The following is a 16,066-nucleotide window of genomic DNA, read 5'->3' on the forward strand; positions in this document are numbered from 1 at the left end:
ACAAGAATCAATTACAGGGTAAACTGCCAGAGTGCAAAACAAAATGCACACTATCAATACTTAATCTGAATTTCAATATAGTCACAAGACAGAATTGGAGTTACGCATCCTTCCTTCTCTTTCCTAATCTCCTCACTCCTTCTCTTATAGAGAGGGAAGAATAGAGTAAGTATTCTTCAATAAGACAATGGCATAATTTTATTTCTATGAAGCACAAGTAGCCTTCAGAGACAATTCTTCCACATAATTATTAAAATATAATCATATCAACTATTTTAGAACTAAAGTCATCATTTTGATAAGTGAATTAATTATAGCCTCCTTAATTTATCAATATGCATATTTTGCAAGAAATGTAAAACACATAGTGAAGGGATATAACCAAATCATATTGTTTGAAGTTAAAGGATTATGAAACTTTTCTGAGCCTATGTTTTCTTTTTACTAAAGTGTTGTTATACCCGCTTTAAAATTTTTCTATGTAAAAATTATTATAATTAAGTTTCATGATTTTTAGAACAATGATTTTCAAACTACATTTTACAGAGTAAAAGAGTCCATGCTTTAAAAAAAAAAAAAATTAAAATCACTGTTTTGTAATTGGATGGTCTCATCCTTTGGTATTGTATCTGACTGTAAATTATTTCTTTAGAAGACTCTTAGCCCTGCCCCTATATATTCCTAGTTTAATCCTCCTTTACAGAGGTGTGGTTTCATTCTCTTTAGAGAAGTTTCCTCATTGAGCAACTCAACATTCCCAAAAAGATGTTTTCCTATTCTCACGTCACCTAAATTTTAAAGCCTACTGTACAACACCTAACCAGAACTTAAAATAGCTGGAGTAACCTTGCATTCCACTCAACAATTATTCAACACTCAGCTGATGAACAGTATTTACAGTGGATCCAGAAGGTTTTGCTAGTCAATGCTTTCTCTAACAGGCTTCACTGTGATAAGAAGTGTAACCCAAACTCATTGGGAGAAGTGCTGTGATGCCATGACACTCGTGATGTGTGCAGAGGCAAAGGAAAGCACAGGAGTGCTGTGTATTTGCCACCTCTACTCTCAATACCCCAACACCAGCCTTGAATGAAGCTAGACTACAGTGCCCCTACTAGAGAGTTGATTTAATTAAACTGGCCATTTTTAAGAAGCTTCCGAAAATGATTTCTGGAATAAAGAAGAAATTAAGAAAACTGTTATAGACAAGGCAAGATCGCAGTCCTACTACCCACCATTGGAAACATCCCCCCAGTAATACACTGGACAGTGATATAGTTTGGATGTTCTGTCCCCTCCATATGTCATGTTGAAATGTGATTCCCAATGTTGGAGGTGGAGGCCTGGTAGGAGGTGATTGGATCATGGGGGTAGATCCCTCATGACTCAGCACCATCCCCTTGGTGATAAACGAGTTCACAATCTGTTCACTCAAGCTCTGGTTGTTTAAAAGGGTCTGGGACCTTCCCTTTCTCTCTCTTGCTCTGTCTCTTGCCATGGGATACCCTGCTCCCACTCACTTTCCGCCATGAGTAAAAGCTCCCTGAGGCTTACCAGAAACCAAGCAGATGCTGGTGCCTTGCTTCCTGTACAGCCTGCAGAACCATGAGCCAATTAAGCCTCTTTCCGTTGTAAATTACCCGGCCTCAGGTATTTCTTTATAGCACAACAAAAACAGACTAAGACATAAAATTGGCACCAGGGAGTAGGGCATTTTATTATGGATATATGTAAAGACATGGAAGCAGCTTTGGAAGAGGGTAACAGGCAGAGGTTGGAAGAGTTTGGGGGACTCAGAAGAGAACAGGAAGACAAGGGAAAGTTTGAAACTTCTCAGAGACTGGTTAAATGGTTGTGACCAAAATGCAAATAGGAATATGGACAGTGAAGGTCAGGCTGACATGGTCTCAGATGGAAATAAGGAAATGAATGGGAACTGAAACAAAGGTCACCCTTGTTATAAACTGGCAAAGAACTTGGCTGCATTTGTGTCCATGTTCCTAGGGCTCTGTGGAAGGCTGAACTTAAGGGTAAGGACTTAGGTAGGGTACGTGGCGGAAGAAATTTCTAAGCAGCAAAGGGTTTCAGAACTGGTCTGGCTGCTTCTAAAAGCCAACAATCAGATACAGGAACAAATAAATGACTTAAAGTTGGAACTTACATTTAAAAGGAAAGCCGAACATAAAACTCTGGGAAATTTGTAGCCCGGCCATGTTGCAGAGAAAGAAAAAGCATTTTCAGGAGAGGAATTCAAGCCGGCTATGGAATAAGCTATGGAATAATTGCATGCTAGAGAGATGAGCATGACTAAAAGGTTGCCAAAGGCTAATATCCAGAACAATGGGGAAAAGGCCTCAAAGGCATTTCAGAAGTTTTCAGGATGTCCCTCCCACCACAGAGGGCCTAAGAGAGGAAAGAAGGGCTTAGGGGGCCAAGCCCAGGTTCCCACTACCCCACACACTGCTCCCTGCAGACCCACTGTTCCACCTCCAGCCATGGCTCAAAGGGCCACAAGTACAGCTCATGCTGCTGCTCTAAAGGGTGCAAGACATTAGCCTTGGAAGCTGCCATGTGGTGTTAGGTGTGCAGGTGCACAGAATGCAAGCATGAAGGAGCCTTGGCAGCTTCCCCCTAGATTTCAGAGGATGTGTGAAAAGGCCTGGGAGCCCGGGCAGAAGCCTGCTACAAGGATGGGGCCCATACAGAGAACCTCTACAACAGTAGTGTGAAGGGGAGAAGTGGGCTGGAGCCCCCATACAGAGTCCCCACCAAGTGGAGCTATGAGAAGGGGGCCACCTGCCCTCTAGACTCAACAATGGTAGAGCCATCAGCAACTTGCAACCTCAGCATGGAAAAGCTGCTGGCACTCAACTCCAACCTGTGAGAGCAGCCAAGTGGGCTGCACCCTTCAAAGCCACAGAGGCAGAGCTGCCTAAGGCCTTAGGAGCCCACTTCTTACACCACTGGCCCTGGGTGTGGGACAAGGAGTCATAGGAGATTATTTTGGAGTTTTAAGATTTAACGACTGCCCTACTGGGTTTCAGACTTCAATGGGGCCTACTGCCCCTTTCTTTTGGCAGATTTCTCCCTTTTGAATGGGAATGTTTACCCAATGCCTGTACCACCATTGTATCCTGAAAGTAGATCAACTGTTTTGATTTTACAGGCTCATAGGTGGAAAGAGGTAGGTGTAAGATGAGACTTAGGACTATGAACTTGATGTTGAAATAAGTTAAGACTTTGGGGGACTACTGGGAAGAAATGATTGTATTTTCCAATGTAAGAAGAACATGAGATTTAGGGGGCCAGGGGCAGAATGATATAGTTCGGATGTTTGTCCCCTCCAAATCTCATGTTAATATGGAGCTACCAATGTTGAAAGTAGGGTCCAGTGGGAGGTGACTTGATCATGGGAGCAGATCCCTCATGAATGCCTCAGCACCATCCCCTTCGTAATAAGTGAGTTCATGCTCAGTTAGTTCACATGAGATCTGGCTGTGGTTGTTTAAAAGAGTCCGGAGCCTCCTCCTCCTCTCTCTTGCTCCCTCTCTTGCGATGTGATGTACCTGCTCCCACTTCACCTTCCACCATGAGTAAAAGCTCCCTGAGGCTTCACCAGAAGCCAAGCACATGCCAGTGTCATCCTTCTTTCCAGTACAGCCTGCAGAACTGTGAGCCAATTAAACCTCTCTTGAATTAGCAGCATGACGTTCATGCTGCGGACTGGTGACAACAACTTCCTCTTCTAGTGGTTTATAAATAATCTGTCTGATCTAGAATTTGCATTAAACCTATTTATGCACACATGTTCTTTCAGCACCTTTCAAAGTTCTTAGATCATTGAGATAATTCGTGGTTCTACACTCAAACTCTCCCAGGATTTTACGCCAGGAGACATAAGCACTTGGGTACCCTTTGCATCTTCACCCATCTTGCGAAAGTTCATCCTATCTCTTTCAGTCTGAAGATTAGTATTATTAATAGAGTACAAAATAAGAGCTTTCCCTGTCATAAATCAATGTTACACCTGGTACCAGGCTAGGCCTAGGCAGCAGCCCAGTACTTCCTAGTTCCAAAGGCAACTTTGGAAGTTTTTTTGTTTTTATTTTTTTAATCTGTACCATTTTTCAAAGGTTCCACTCATTTGGGGCTTTAACCTTTTTGAAATTAACTATGTATAACCTTCTTGTTTTATATTAAAACTAATAATTATAAACTCAGAGAAATACTACCCGTACAACCATTCTTTATTTGCTAGCCTGATTTTCTTTTTCTTTTTTAGCTTCCTTCCAACATGCAAGCTTGCCTAATTTTCTGTAACTCCTCACAAAAGATCATTTGGATTAGATGTTCTTAATTGTATTTTTGACAGTTTCACAAACTTCCTGGGTCAATATGCTTTCCAAACTGTCCAGTAACAGCACCTATCTTTTTTGTTCCTTGGAACTTTCAATATCTGCTTTCTTAAAAATCTAGGTTCTATGTATGACAGGATCCCTCTCAACTCTCCTGAGCTCCAGCAATAAACAACTTGATATGACTGCTTTTTATGATGGTTCATTTCATTGCTACTTGGTTAATAATTTGTCTTTAATATTCAGAATTAAGTAAAGTTCTCAAGTTTAGGATAAATTAAAACTTTAACAAAGGAAGTCAATAAACTGTACTTAGATTTCACTAAGCATTTCAGCCAGTATCTCTATTGCCACTTCCTGTTTTCCCATTTACACCAAGTACACAGCCACCATTTCTTCCACCCACTTAACGTGGCCTGTAACAAAAGAACACAACCATGTTATCTTTGTTCCTCTTTCCAATTGTGTTCTCTGGGTTTTTTTCCTGGGGTTTCATAGATTTCCCTTCAGATGTATACCTTCTTAACATTCAGAGCCCACTGCCTCACCTCCTGGCAGGTCTTTCCTTTTTGGTAGGTCTGCAGCTTTTCAACACTAGATTCCTATCTTGGGTCTCATCTTACCCAACTCCAGTGACACCTAAAACACACATTAATCCTTTTTCGTTAAAAGACCTGGCTCATTTTATTATCCATGTTCTACACATTTGCAGAGAGACATCTGAGGGACTAAGTATCATTTCTGGTTCCTGTACCAGTTGTTTTCTCCTATAAATTACTGGCCCTTCTTCCCTCCCAGAAAGAGTTCTCATGAATTTAAACAATTCCACTCTTTCATCTGGCCTTTTTAGCCCTTCCCTTCAGTAATTAGGTTAAAGCTTTCTATCACTCAGCTAGACTCTAGCAAATTACATTCTCCCTGACTATGTGAGATGCAGTGACTTCCAGCCAAGATGGTTCAGATATCAAAATCCCTTTCACTGACACCATCCATAAAGCCAGTCAATTCTATTTTCAAGTCTCAGCAATTTATGAGAAGAAATGGTAAAAATGTCATCTATGCTCTCAAAGTCCTCCAGGTTCTTCATCAAGGGTCATAGTGCAGGGCAGGAGGCTTCCCTCAGCCTTTTTACATGTACTATCAAGAAGTTAAAGAAGGAAGTTCAGTTGGAAGGAGCAAACAAGTAAAAAATCAAGATGAATGCTGAATTACTGTTATCTAGAGCAGCGCTTCACAAAGGTTAGTGTGCACACAATCATCTGGGGATCTTGTTAAAATGCACATTCCGAGGCAGCAGTTCCAGGGTGAGGCCTAAGAATGTGCATTTCTAACAAGCTCAAGGCACACATGCGCTACCGGCCTGTGGACCACACTTTGACTAACAAGATTCTGATATCTACATAAAACAGGCTTCATTCATTCCTGAATCAGTCTAAACTTCAAGGATACCATAAAAATAAGCACTGGCCAGTAGCCCACAACCTGGTATTTAAAATAGAAGCAGTATGGTACAGTGGAAAAGAGGTTGGATTTGGATCAGAGAACATTTGTTCTAGCCTTAGCTCAGCTTGGCTCCAAATTTTCCAAAACTATTTTAGCTTTAGGAAGCTCAAGCAGGATAGATGAAGAAAAAAAAAAATCTATATCTAGACAGCAAAACACTACAGAGAGGAGATCTTAAAAGCAGCCAGAGAAAAGAGAGATTACCTACAAAGAACAATTAGACTTAACAATATTGGTTTGTTGCAGGCTGGTCTCCCAGAAGAGAAGGTGGCCTCCTGCAAAGTTTCAGGGAAAACTGCTATGACTGTGTTTAAGGCAATCAAACCTCATCAACCACAAGGCTTGAACCCCAGCCCCCTAACCATGCCAGGAAAAAGGCTGGTGTTTCCCCAATCAGGAAAAAACTCTGCCACATTATACAGACTTAGCCCCAATCAAGCCAGCAAGGAGGTGAGGATATCCTGCAGCCACAAATGCTGAGCTGGGATGAGTGAGCCAAGGTTCCATCACAGTATGGTCCTACTGTACTCTGGCCCCTGGTCACTCCTGGAGTGCTGGTTTCTCCTCAAGTCTGAAGTTGGCCCAGCCAAGTAGCTGAAGATTGCCCCAGGGGGACAAGGCACAACTATCACTGACCTTTCTCTGTGAGGTACCCCCCAACACCCCAGAGCACTCCAGCAAGTCTGGTGCATATTCCCTAGCCCTTTGCCTTTGTTTGGATAATCTTCAAAATGCTGAGAGAATTAAACATCTAGCAAAACAGATTTTCAAAGCAAAAGCAAAATAAGGATATGTTCAGACAGACAAAAACAGAGGTGGTTTATCATCATCCAACCCTGATCAGAGGAACTTCTAAAGGATATTCTTCAGGAAAGAGAAAATAATTCCGTAAAGAGGACATGACATGTAAGAAGGAATATTGAACAAAAACAATGGTAAATATGCATGTAAAACTACAGAAGCATTAACCAGGCAATTAGTAATGCACAATCTGTAGGTTTAAAATAGAGATAAAAAATACCGGACAATAACAGAGTATAACTGAGGATGGGGGCACAGGAGTTAAGTGTTCCAACGTTCTTACATTGGTAGAGAGGAGAGTAAAGATAATGATTAGCTTCAGATCTTAAATTTAATATGCTAACGTTTTAAGGATAAGCATTAGAAAAACAAATAAAATATACAACTTCCATACTCTTTGGGGAAAAATGAAAGAGAGCAAGGGGGCCTTATTTAATCCAAAGGAAGAAGGGAAGGAAGGCAAAATAAAAGAACAAAACTAAAAAATAAAAGTGAATTCAGATATATTTGTAATAATAAATGTAAACAGACTAAACTAATTCATTAAGATAAAAATTATCAAAATGAATCATTAAAAAAAAAGTCCAAGTATAAGCTATTTATAAGAAACAGGCCTAAAGCCTTAGGACACAGGATAGTGAAAAGTAAAACAATGGAAAATCCCATACAAAGCAAATAACCAAAAGAAAACTGATATAGCTATATTAATATCAGACAAAATAGAAAAAAAATTACTAGAAGAGGTCATTATATATTGATAAAAAATTCAACTCACCAAGAAGATAACAATTCTAAGTTACTTACTGAATACAAGTTAAAAAAAATAACAAAAAGATAATTTTCAAAATCTATGAGTTGGACATTTTAAGACACAATTCTAAATATCTGATGGTTAAAAGATGAAATGACAATGGTATTTAGAAGAAAAATAGCACTGAATTCCTTAAATGACCATTCCTATTTTATATCACATTAAAAAAATTTTTAATGAAAATTATATAGCTTACATACTCAAAACCCATTTAATGAATAGATTCCTGTGACTTCTCAATGGTAGCCACTTTGGAAGAGGTTAATTTGAGATAAAAGGAAAGTAAGTGGGTAGGCTAGTAATACATTTTGGGTAAAGTCAATATAGAGTCTAAATTAACCAAGAAATTTGCAACATTTATTTCCTCTCCCGCTGTTTTTCATGTGAGAAAAAAAAACCCTATTTCTTTAAGTCATAGTCAGGTAGATTTCTTGGGACCTATCGGCATTCCTGACGAATTAAGTCCTGACTTTATCTCCACTGATCTCCATTTTCAACACCTGGTATATCCCACAAACAGATCTGAAAAGACTGGGATGATAAGCCTTAGAAATGAAAGATTAAACCGAAGTACCACAATCACTTTGCCCTCTCGCCAAGTGCTTTTTATAAAATAAATATAGACACAATTGATTAAACAAACATATTGAGTAAAAGAAAGTTAGGCCAGGCGTGGTGGCTCACCTGAGGTCGGGAGTTCGAGACCAGCCTGACCAACATGGAGAAACCCCATCTCTACTGAAAACACAAAATCAGCCAGGCATGGTGGCGCATGCCTGTAATCCCAGCTACTCGGGAGGCTGAGGCAGGAGAATCGCTTGAACCCAGGAGGCGGAGTTTGCGGTGAGCCAAGATCGTGCCATTGCACTCCAGCCTGGGCAACAAAAGGGAAACTCTGTCTCAAAAAAAAAAAAAAAGAAAGTTAATATTAGCATAATCAAGAATATTATACACTTTATACACTCATGGAATGTCCGAAACAAAGTTGAAACCTCAAAGTGCCTGTTAAACTATTAATGTAATATGTAGGCACCAAATACAGAATTCAAGATCACCAATTTCCATCCTTGAGTGGCAAACTGTGGAACTTACAAACCACAATTAAGAATTTATTCTATGACATTACAGAGATAAAACTATGACTCTTCCTCAGAAGGAAACATATCTCAACTATCTAAATTTCTTTTTTATTATGTATTTATTTATTTTTGAAACAAAGTCTCACTCTGTTGACCAGGCTGGAGTGCAATGGCACAATCTCAGCTCATTGCAACCTCTGCCTCCCAAATTCAAGAGATTCTCTTGTCTCAGCCTCCCGAGTAGCTGGGATTACAGGTGTGTGCCACCACACCCGGCTAGTTTTTTTTTTTTTATTTTTAGTAGAGACAGGGTTTCACCATATTGACCAGGCTGGTCTCGAACTCCTGACCTCAAGTGATCCACCCACCTTGGCCTCCCAAAGTGCTGGGATTACAGGCATGAGGCACCACACCTGGCCTATTTATTTTTTAAATAGAGAAAAGTTCTCCCTATGTTGCCCAGGCTGGTCTCAAACTTCTGAGTTCAAACGATCCTTGTGCCTTGGCCTCCCAAAGTGCTGGGATTACAAGTGTAAGCCATGGCACCTGGGCAAGTATCTAAATTTCTACATTACCCAAGAAATAGCTGTCATCCCAACACTCCACGGTGGATAGTAAAGCAAAAAAATTTAACAATTCGCCTACTTTAGTCTACTTCTAAATCATAAAATAGAAATGTCTTTTTTTTTTTTTTTCTTTTCGATAGGGTCTCACTGTGTCACCCAGACTGGGGTGCAGGGTCTCACTGTGTCACCCAGATTGGGGTGCAGTGGTATGACCATAGCTCACTGTAACCTTGGACTCCTGGGCTCAAGCGATCTTCCCACCTTTTAATATATCTCATATTAAAATAGAAATGTCTTAAATAAAAACAGTTTGTATAATATCGTCATCTACTGTATACACCTGCCATCCCTGACAAATCCAAGGAAGACATGTAAATTGCCTTTAAAAAATGTTTTCAATTTACCCTCACCAACACCTGCACAGGACATTTTTAAAAAACAATAAAATCAATATGGTTCCTACCAACTAAATCTTTTTTTTTTTTTTTTTTTTTTTTTTGCGATGGAGTCTCGCTCTGTCGCCCAGGCTGGAGTGCAATGGCGCCATCTTGGCTCACTACAACCTCCGCCTCCCAGGTTCAAGCAGTTCTCCTGCCTCAGTCTCCTGAGTAGCTGGGACCACAGGCGCACGCCACCACGCCTGGTTAATTTTTGTATTTTTATTAGACATTGGCCAGGCTGGTCTTGAACTCCTCATCTCGTGATCTGCCTGCCTTGGCCTCCCAAAGTGTTGGGATTACAGGCGTGAGCCCTGTGTCCGGCCTGCCACCTAAATCTTAACTAGGATATAAGTATACTTATTTCGAATGGCCAAGTGTCTGTTTTCTAATCCTTAAAATTACCAAAACATTTATTTATAAACATCACCAATAAATGGCACCACTTTATAGTTATTCAAACCAGAAGTCTGAAAGTAGAATTCCCATGTTTAGCAAATAAATATCATATGCCCAGTTACATTTGAATTTCAGATAAATAATATACTTTAAAAATTTTTAGTATAAGGGCCGGGCACGGTGGCTCATGCCTGTAATCCCAGCACTTTGGGAGGAAAGGCGGGTGGATCACGAGGTCAGGAGATCGAGACCATCCTGGCGAACACGGTGAAACCCTGTCTCTACTAAAAATACAAAAAATTAGCCAGGCGTGGTGGCAGGCGCCTGTAGTCCCAGCTACTTGGGAGGCTGAGGCAGGAGAATGGCGTCAACCCGGGAGGCGGAGCTTGCAGTGAGCCGAGATCGCGCCACTGCACTCCAGCCTGGGCAACAGAGCGAGACTCTGTCTCAAAAAAAAAAAAAAAAATTCGCATAAGTATATACCAAATATTGCATATACTATCGCATTTACTTATACTAAAAAATTATTCGTTGTTTAACTGAAATTCGAACTTAACTGGGTGTGCTGTATTTTATCAGATAATCCTAGCTGGAATTCTTCCTTTATCACCTCTCACATATAATACACCACACCAAGACTTGTCAATCACACTTCCTAAAAACATCTAGAATCCATCCACTTTCCTCCATTTATTCTGCCACCACCTTGGTTTAAACCACCAATGCAAGAATCTCCTAGTCAGTCTCTATGCTTCTGCTTTTGCAGGAATATCAAAGTACATCAACCTAACAATAAGAGAAATAAATGCTCATTTCAAGTTTCTTTTCTGGGGTCAATATTTGGTAGCTCTGGAAATCTAAAATCCCTTAATTACCATGAGAGCCGCCAGTGAACTTACAATGAACAGGTTGAGACCTCTCACGGGTAACCTCTGAAACAACCCCTCTTCAAGTTTTCCAAGGAAAGTAACAATTTTCTTGGGTATGCTGGAGCCAATGACCAATCCAATCCATTTGCTAATTTGTGTTTATTGACGCAAGGGGATAAACCCGGAAAAATCTGGGCAGAAATGGTAAATTTGGGGCTTAATAAAGTTGCCTTAAAATATTCTTCTGTTTCAGAATGAATTCTAAGATTTATAAAGAGACTCCTTGATTCTAGTGCATACCTGATGTGAGACAGATTCCTGTCATTCAAATGTGTATTCTATGCATTGAATGGAGTATGCCCATCAGCCCAGGTTGCAAAGCCATGGGGCAGAGCACTAAACAGTTTGGGCACTCAGCAAGTTATAATTCAAATAAATATAAAACACATGGCGCCAACTTTTTCAGATGACTGATGCTCAGGAACAGTTGATGCCTCCTGACTGGATAGATAAATGTTTTGGTTGCGAGAGCTAGAGTTCTCTCTGAACACTGCCAGCCTATCACGCTGTTGTCTAATCAATGAATTCTAACAAAGCAGCATATACATGGAAATGTAAGTACAGGTTTCAAGGTTTGTGTGACACCACGGAGCTGTATGAGCTAGCCAAATTGAACACAAATTACTTCATCGAAATAACAGCCAGAACCAACGATAAAACGTTTCCCTGTATATCAAAGAGGCCACAGTATTGGCACGAATGACTCATATCATACAACATGATGGCAATTCAAGTGTGTCAAAGTTCTCACAATTTAAATATGAATGTTCACCCACTCAACACAGAGCACAAACAAGTCTTAATATTGTTGGTACTAAACAAAGAAACTCCACTCAAGCTCTTCCCACAAGAAAAATGCATTACAAATTCAGTCAGAAAGGCATCCCCAAGTGTGAGTTACATAGTTAGGACTCACTTATTTAATAAACAACACTTTCTGTGACTAAAACCCAATCACATCACCAGAAACATTTTTGAAAGTCATATCTGAGATATGTTTTCTGTGTATCGTATCTTCTTCTCTACAGTAGAAAAATGACATTTCGTACTGTGGACACACTGGTTAGACCAACATTACAGATTAGAGAAGGATGAATGTCTGCATCAAAGGGGTCCAGTCAACCCTTATAAAACAGGTGCAGACAAATCTTGAAGTCTGCACTTGTATTCCCACGTGTAACCTGCTTTGCTGGTATTCACTGATGAGACAACGTGACAGGCTAGCAGCACTGGAAGATCTGTAACTGTCACAATCAAAACAGTGTGTTTGTAAAATGATTCAGCCCCCCTTTCCTTTTGGCATCTGAGCTGCAGACCCAGCAAGTTGTTTCTGTCACCAAAAATGCTCTGGGAACTATACATAAAGCCAAAGTGAGCTTTCTTATGAGACTTCCCTTGGGGACAGGTCCAGAATCTCTGAAAGGGAACTGCTGTGAGACCATTTTAGCTCGAGGGATCCCAAATCCTTACTGGGATGCCGGCGAGAATGAGTGCTCCGCTGCCGCACCGCGATTTCGACCGCAAAGCTTTCCAACACAAGGTCCACTGCGCGGGGAGCAAGTGTTTGGGAGGCAGGACCTTGGCTTTCCTCAGAATCAGGCCTTTCTGGCGGCCCCCCTCCCAGCCTTCCAGGGCATGGAGCTAGTCCTGTGTCTAAAGGAGTCGGCAGGAAAAAGGCGCAGCAATGCGAGCGGGTGGTCGCCGGCCTGCTCGGTGCCGCCCGGCGACCAACTCTGCGGCGCCGGCGCCGAGTGCCTGGACCCGATTAAGGGGAAGGATTAGAAAGGGGGTGCCCGCCGGGCAGCGTACTCACCCTCCCCAGCGAACGCCCGGGCTCGCGTGCCGGGCGCCCGGGTAGGGATGCACGCCCGGACCCCGCGCGGCCTTCCGGGTGAGCTGCCCGCGGCCGCCGGGACCTGCACTGCCGGCTGGCTCGGCGTGCCTCGGCTCTGCCGCGGAATCTGGCCTGGCCCGTCATCCGGTTCCTGTCCCCGGCAGGCTCCGGCCCAGACCAGGCCCCCGGCCTCTCACCCCGACCTCAGGTTTCCGCCACAGCCCCCAGCCCAGGCCCTGGACAACGCGTCTGGCCCCTGCCTCCGTGCCCGGCCGCCACGCCGCCTCCCGTCCCTCAGATCTCCGGCCGGCGTCCCCACGACCGGCCCCGACCAGGCCCCCGGCTGGGCCCTTCTTCAGCTGGGCGCGCACCTCTCCTTGGAGTAGAGTTGCAGCTGCTGCTCCTGCTGCTTCTTCCGGATAAACGCCATGGAGGGCAGGCGCGGGCGAGCGCAGAGCGCACAGCCAGGCCCCGCCGCCGCCCGCCGAGGAGGTCCGGAGGAGGCGGGGAGGGCGGGATTGGTGGCCGGCTGGGGAGCGCGCGGCTGCCGGCCTGGCTTCCCGTGCGGCGCCGCTGGGCTGCCGAGAGCCCGACGCGGCGTCCCGGCCGCGCTCACCGCAGCATCCTCGCGTGGGGACTCCGGCGGCACCGTGACTCAGGCCCGGAGGAGGGGCGCGCGGTGACACGAGGCGCCCCCAAACTCAGGCCGCCTCAGAGGATCGCCAGGACCAACGGCCAGACTAGGATCCGACCTCACACACTAAACGTTTCACCACTTTACCAACCATTGCAGGCTGCGTTTTAAATATTTTACGCCTAAAAAGGGATGCTGGTCCATAAACCACCAATCTGTTGGCCACAAGGACTTGAAATAACAACGTTTGGGGTCCTCAATTGTGAAAAAAAAAAAAAAAAAAAAGACGGAAGTTAAAGGGGTGAAGGCAACTCGATCATAACTATTCCAAATACACCAGGAATAAGTGGAGATTTATAGCCAAGGAGCAAGGAGCAGGTGTTCAGAAAACTGCTAAGAGGAAACATCAATTCTGGGGGGAATTCTGGCTTGAACCAACCTAACAGGAGTCCCAGTGAAAGCAGGCCAGGGGGTCAGATACCAAGGGTAGGGAGTAAAGAATTTTGATCACATATGGAGGGTGGGGGATTCTTGCTAAACTGCCGTGGCAGTGTTACTTCCTAACACTGCATTTACAAGGAAGTGCACACAAGGACCTGGGAGAAGATTCAGAAGCCTAACTGAAGTTTGGCCAAGCAAAGAATCTTTAACACAGTCTCTTGATTGTTGAAATAATTGGTCGCATGACTTTTTTTTTATGTAACAGCTTTATTGGGATATAACTCACATACCAAACGAGTCAACCATTTAAAGTGTACCATTCAGCGATTTTTAGTATATTTCCAGATATGTTCAACAATCACCACAATTTGAGAACATTTTCATCACATGTAAAAGAAACCCATACCCTCTAGCTATCACTCTTCCTAACTCTACCCTCCAAACCCCAGCCCTAGCAAACAGTAATCAATTTCCTGTCTCTATGGGTTTGCCTATTCTGGATATTTCATATAAATGCAGCCATACAATATGTGGCCTTTTGTGTCTGGCTTTTTTCATTTAGCGTAATGCTTTTCAAGGTTCATCTATGTCGTAGCATGTATCTGTACAGTACTTCATTCCTTTAGACTGCTGGAGCATATTCTGTTGCATTTTGTTTATCCATTCATCAGTTGATGGACATTTCAGTTGTTTCCACATTTTGTCTATTGTGAATAAGGCTGCTGTACACAGTCATGTACAGTTTTTTTATGGACCTATGTTTCCATTTCTGTTGAGTGGAAATGGAATTTAAGAGTGGAATTGCTGGATGTGGAGGCGAAAGCAGCTCCATCTTGGAAGCTAATCTTCCGTGTTGGCTTCTGATTGACCCCTATTCTGGGAAGGCCTCTAAGATTTCTACTTTATCTATTGTTCCTTGTGTAAGAGCAGGTATCTACCTAGTATGTTCTGTCCTTAATTCAAACAACTTGATGTTATTATACTTCAATTGTCCTACACATCCCTTCTGAACCACCCCTCCCCTATGGTATATAAGCCCTAAGGGGCTGGAGTGATGGCTCATGCCTGTAATCCCAATGCTTTTGGAGGTTGATGCTGGAGGATTGCTTGAAGCCAGGAGTTCGAGACCAGCCTGGGCAACAAAGCAAGACTCTGTCTCTACAAAAAATAAAAAATAAAAATTACCTGGGTGCAGTGGCACACACCTATAGTCCCAGCTGCTGGAGAGGCTGAGGCAGGAGGATCACTTGAGTCCAGGAGTTTGAGGCTTCTGTGAGCCATGATCGTACTATTGCACCCCAACCTAGGCAATACAGAGAGAGAGACAGATCTTGTCTCAAAAGAAAAAAAAAAGGATTGAGTCTGGGGGTTAATAGCACAGCAATCCACCATCTCATCTTGCTGCCCAAGACACAGATATGGACATGGCTTCTGTTCCTTAGTGCTTTTAAATGTTTCTTCCCAAGGAACTTTATTTGTCAGCCTCTTTCTTCCACCTCCCGGCATCCCGGGACTTTGAGATAGATTTGTATAGGCCTGCCCACCATAGAACTGGGTCATATGGTAACTCCATGTCTAAATGTTTGAGAGACTGCCAGACTGTTTTCCAAAGTGGCTGTACCATTTAACATGCCCACCAGCAGCGTAGAAGGGTTCCAGTTTCTCTACATCTTCACCAGTATTTGTTATTACCTGACTTTTGTTTACAGCTATTCTAGTGGGTATGAGTGGTATCTCAATGTGGTTATAACTTCTTAATATATGCTGAGAATGAGCCTCTGGTTATTTAACTTTGAGGGATTCTCGAATAGCAAGCCTCTAAGTTTCTTTTTCACGTTAAACAGGTAATGTGCCAAACTCGTAACAAGGTTCAAGGGCGGCACATCTCACAGCTGCACATGAACACCCAATCATCACACTTATGAACTACAAAAGGATCCAAACCTCTAAATTGTATGCTTGTGGAAACATATCTCATACTGTCTTAAAGATCAGGTTTTGCAGGGTTACATTTTTAAAAGCTTCAAGGTAAATGTACATATCAACTTTCTCTAGTAAGTCGCAGGACTGTGAAGAGAAGGTAGGGAAACCAAGAATAAAAACTGTGGCTGGGTCTTTTGAATTTGACCCCTAGCAGCACTGGACAAAATGTTATGTATAGTGAGCACACCCATTAAAAATTCTGGGAATGAATGAAGGTGCCTGGGTACTCTTTGACTGTGACTGAGTCCCTTCCATGTGTCCAAGTGCTGTGCAGAACCTGAACACTTTAGGTCA

At 42.7% G+C, this 16,066-nt stretch overlaps 1 protein-coding gene and 1 non-coding gene across 2 annotated transcripts in view; both read right to left on the reverse strand.

Moving 5' to 3' along the window:
- NSMAF (neutral sphingomyelinase activation associated factor) overlaps positions 1 to 12,974 on the reverse strand; it is a 75,296-nt gene extending 62,322 nt beyond the window's left edge. The window contains 2 exon segments of the mRNA XM_054497746.2: positions 12,694 to 12,731; positions 12,733 to 12,974. Of these exon segments, the coding sequence (XP_054353721.1) occupies positions 12,694 to 12,731; positions 12,733 to 12,858 (164 nt within the window). The 5' untranslated portion in view covers positions 12,859 to 12,974.
- A 2,649-nt stretch (positions 12,975 to 15,623) lies between these two features.
- LOC129043329 (small nucleolar RNA U13) lies at positions 15,624 to 15,727 on the reverse strand. Its single transcript, XR_008504420.2, has one exon. It is a non-coding gene; the product is annotated as a small nucleolar RNA U13 (small nucleolar RNA).
- Positions 15,728 to 16,066: the final 339 nt, after the last annotated feature.

The sequence above is a fragment of the Pongo pygmaeus genome, chromosome 7 (genome assembly GCF_028885625.2).
Source record: "Pongo pygmaeus isolate AG05252 chromosome 7, NHGRI_mPonPyg2-v2.0_pri, whole genome shotgun sequence".
In the NCBI taxonomy this organism is placed as follows: domain Eukaryota; kingdom Metazoa; phylum Chordata; class Mammalia; order Primates; family Hominidae; genus Pongo; species Pongo pygmaeus.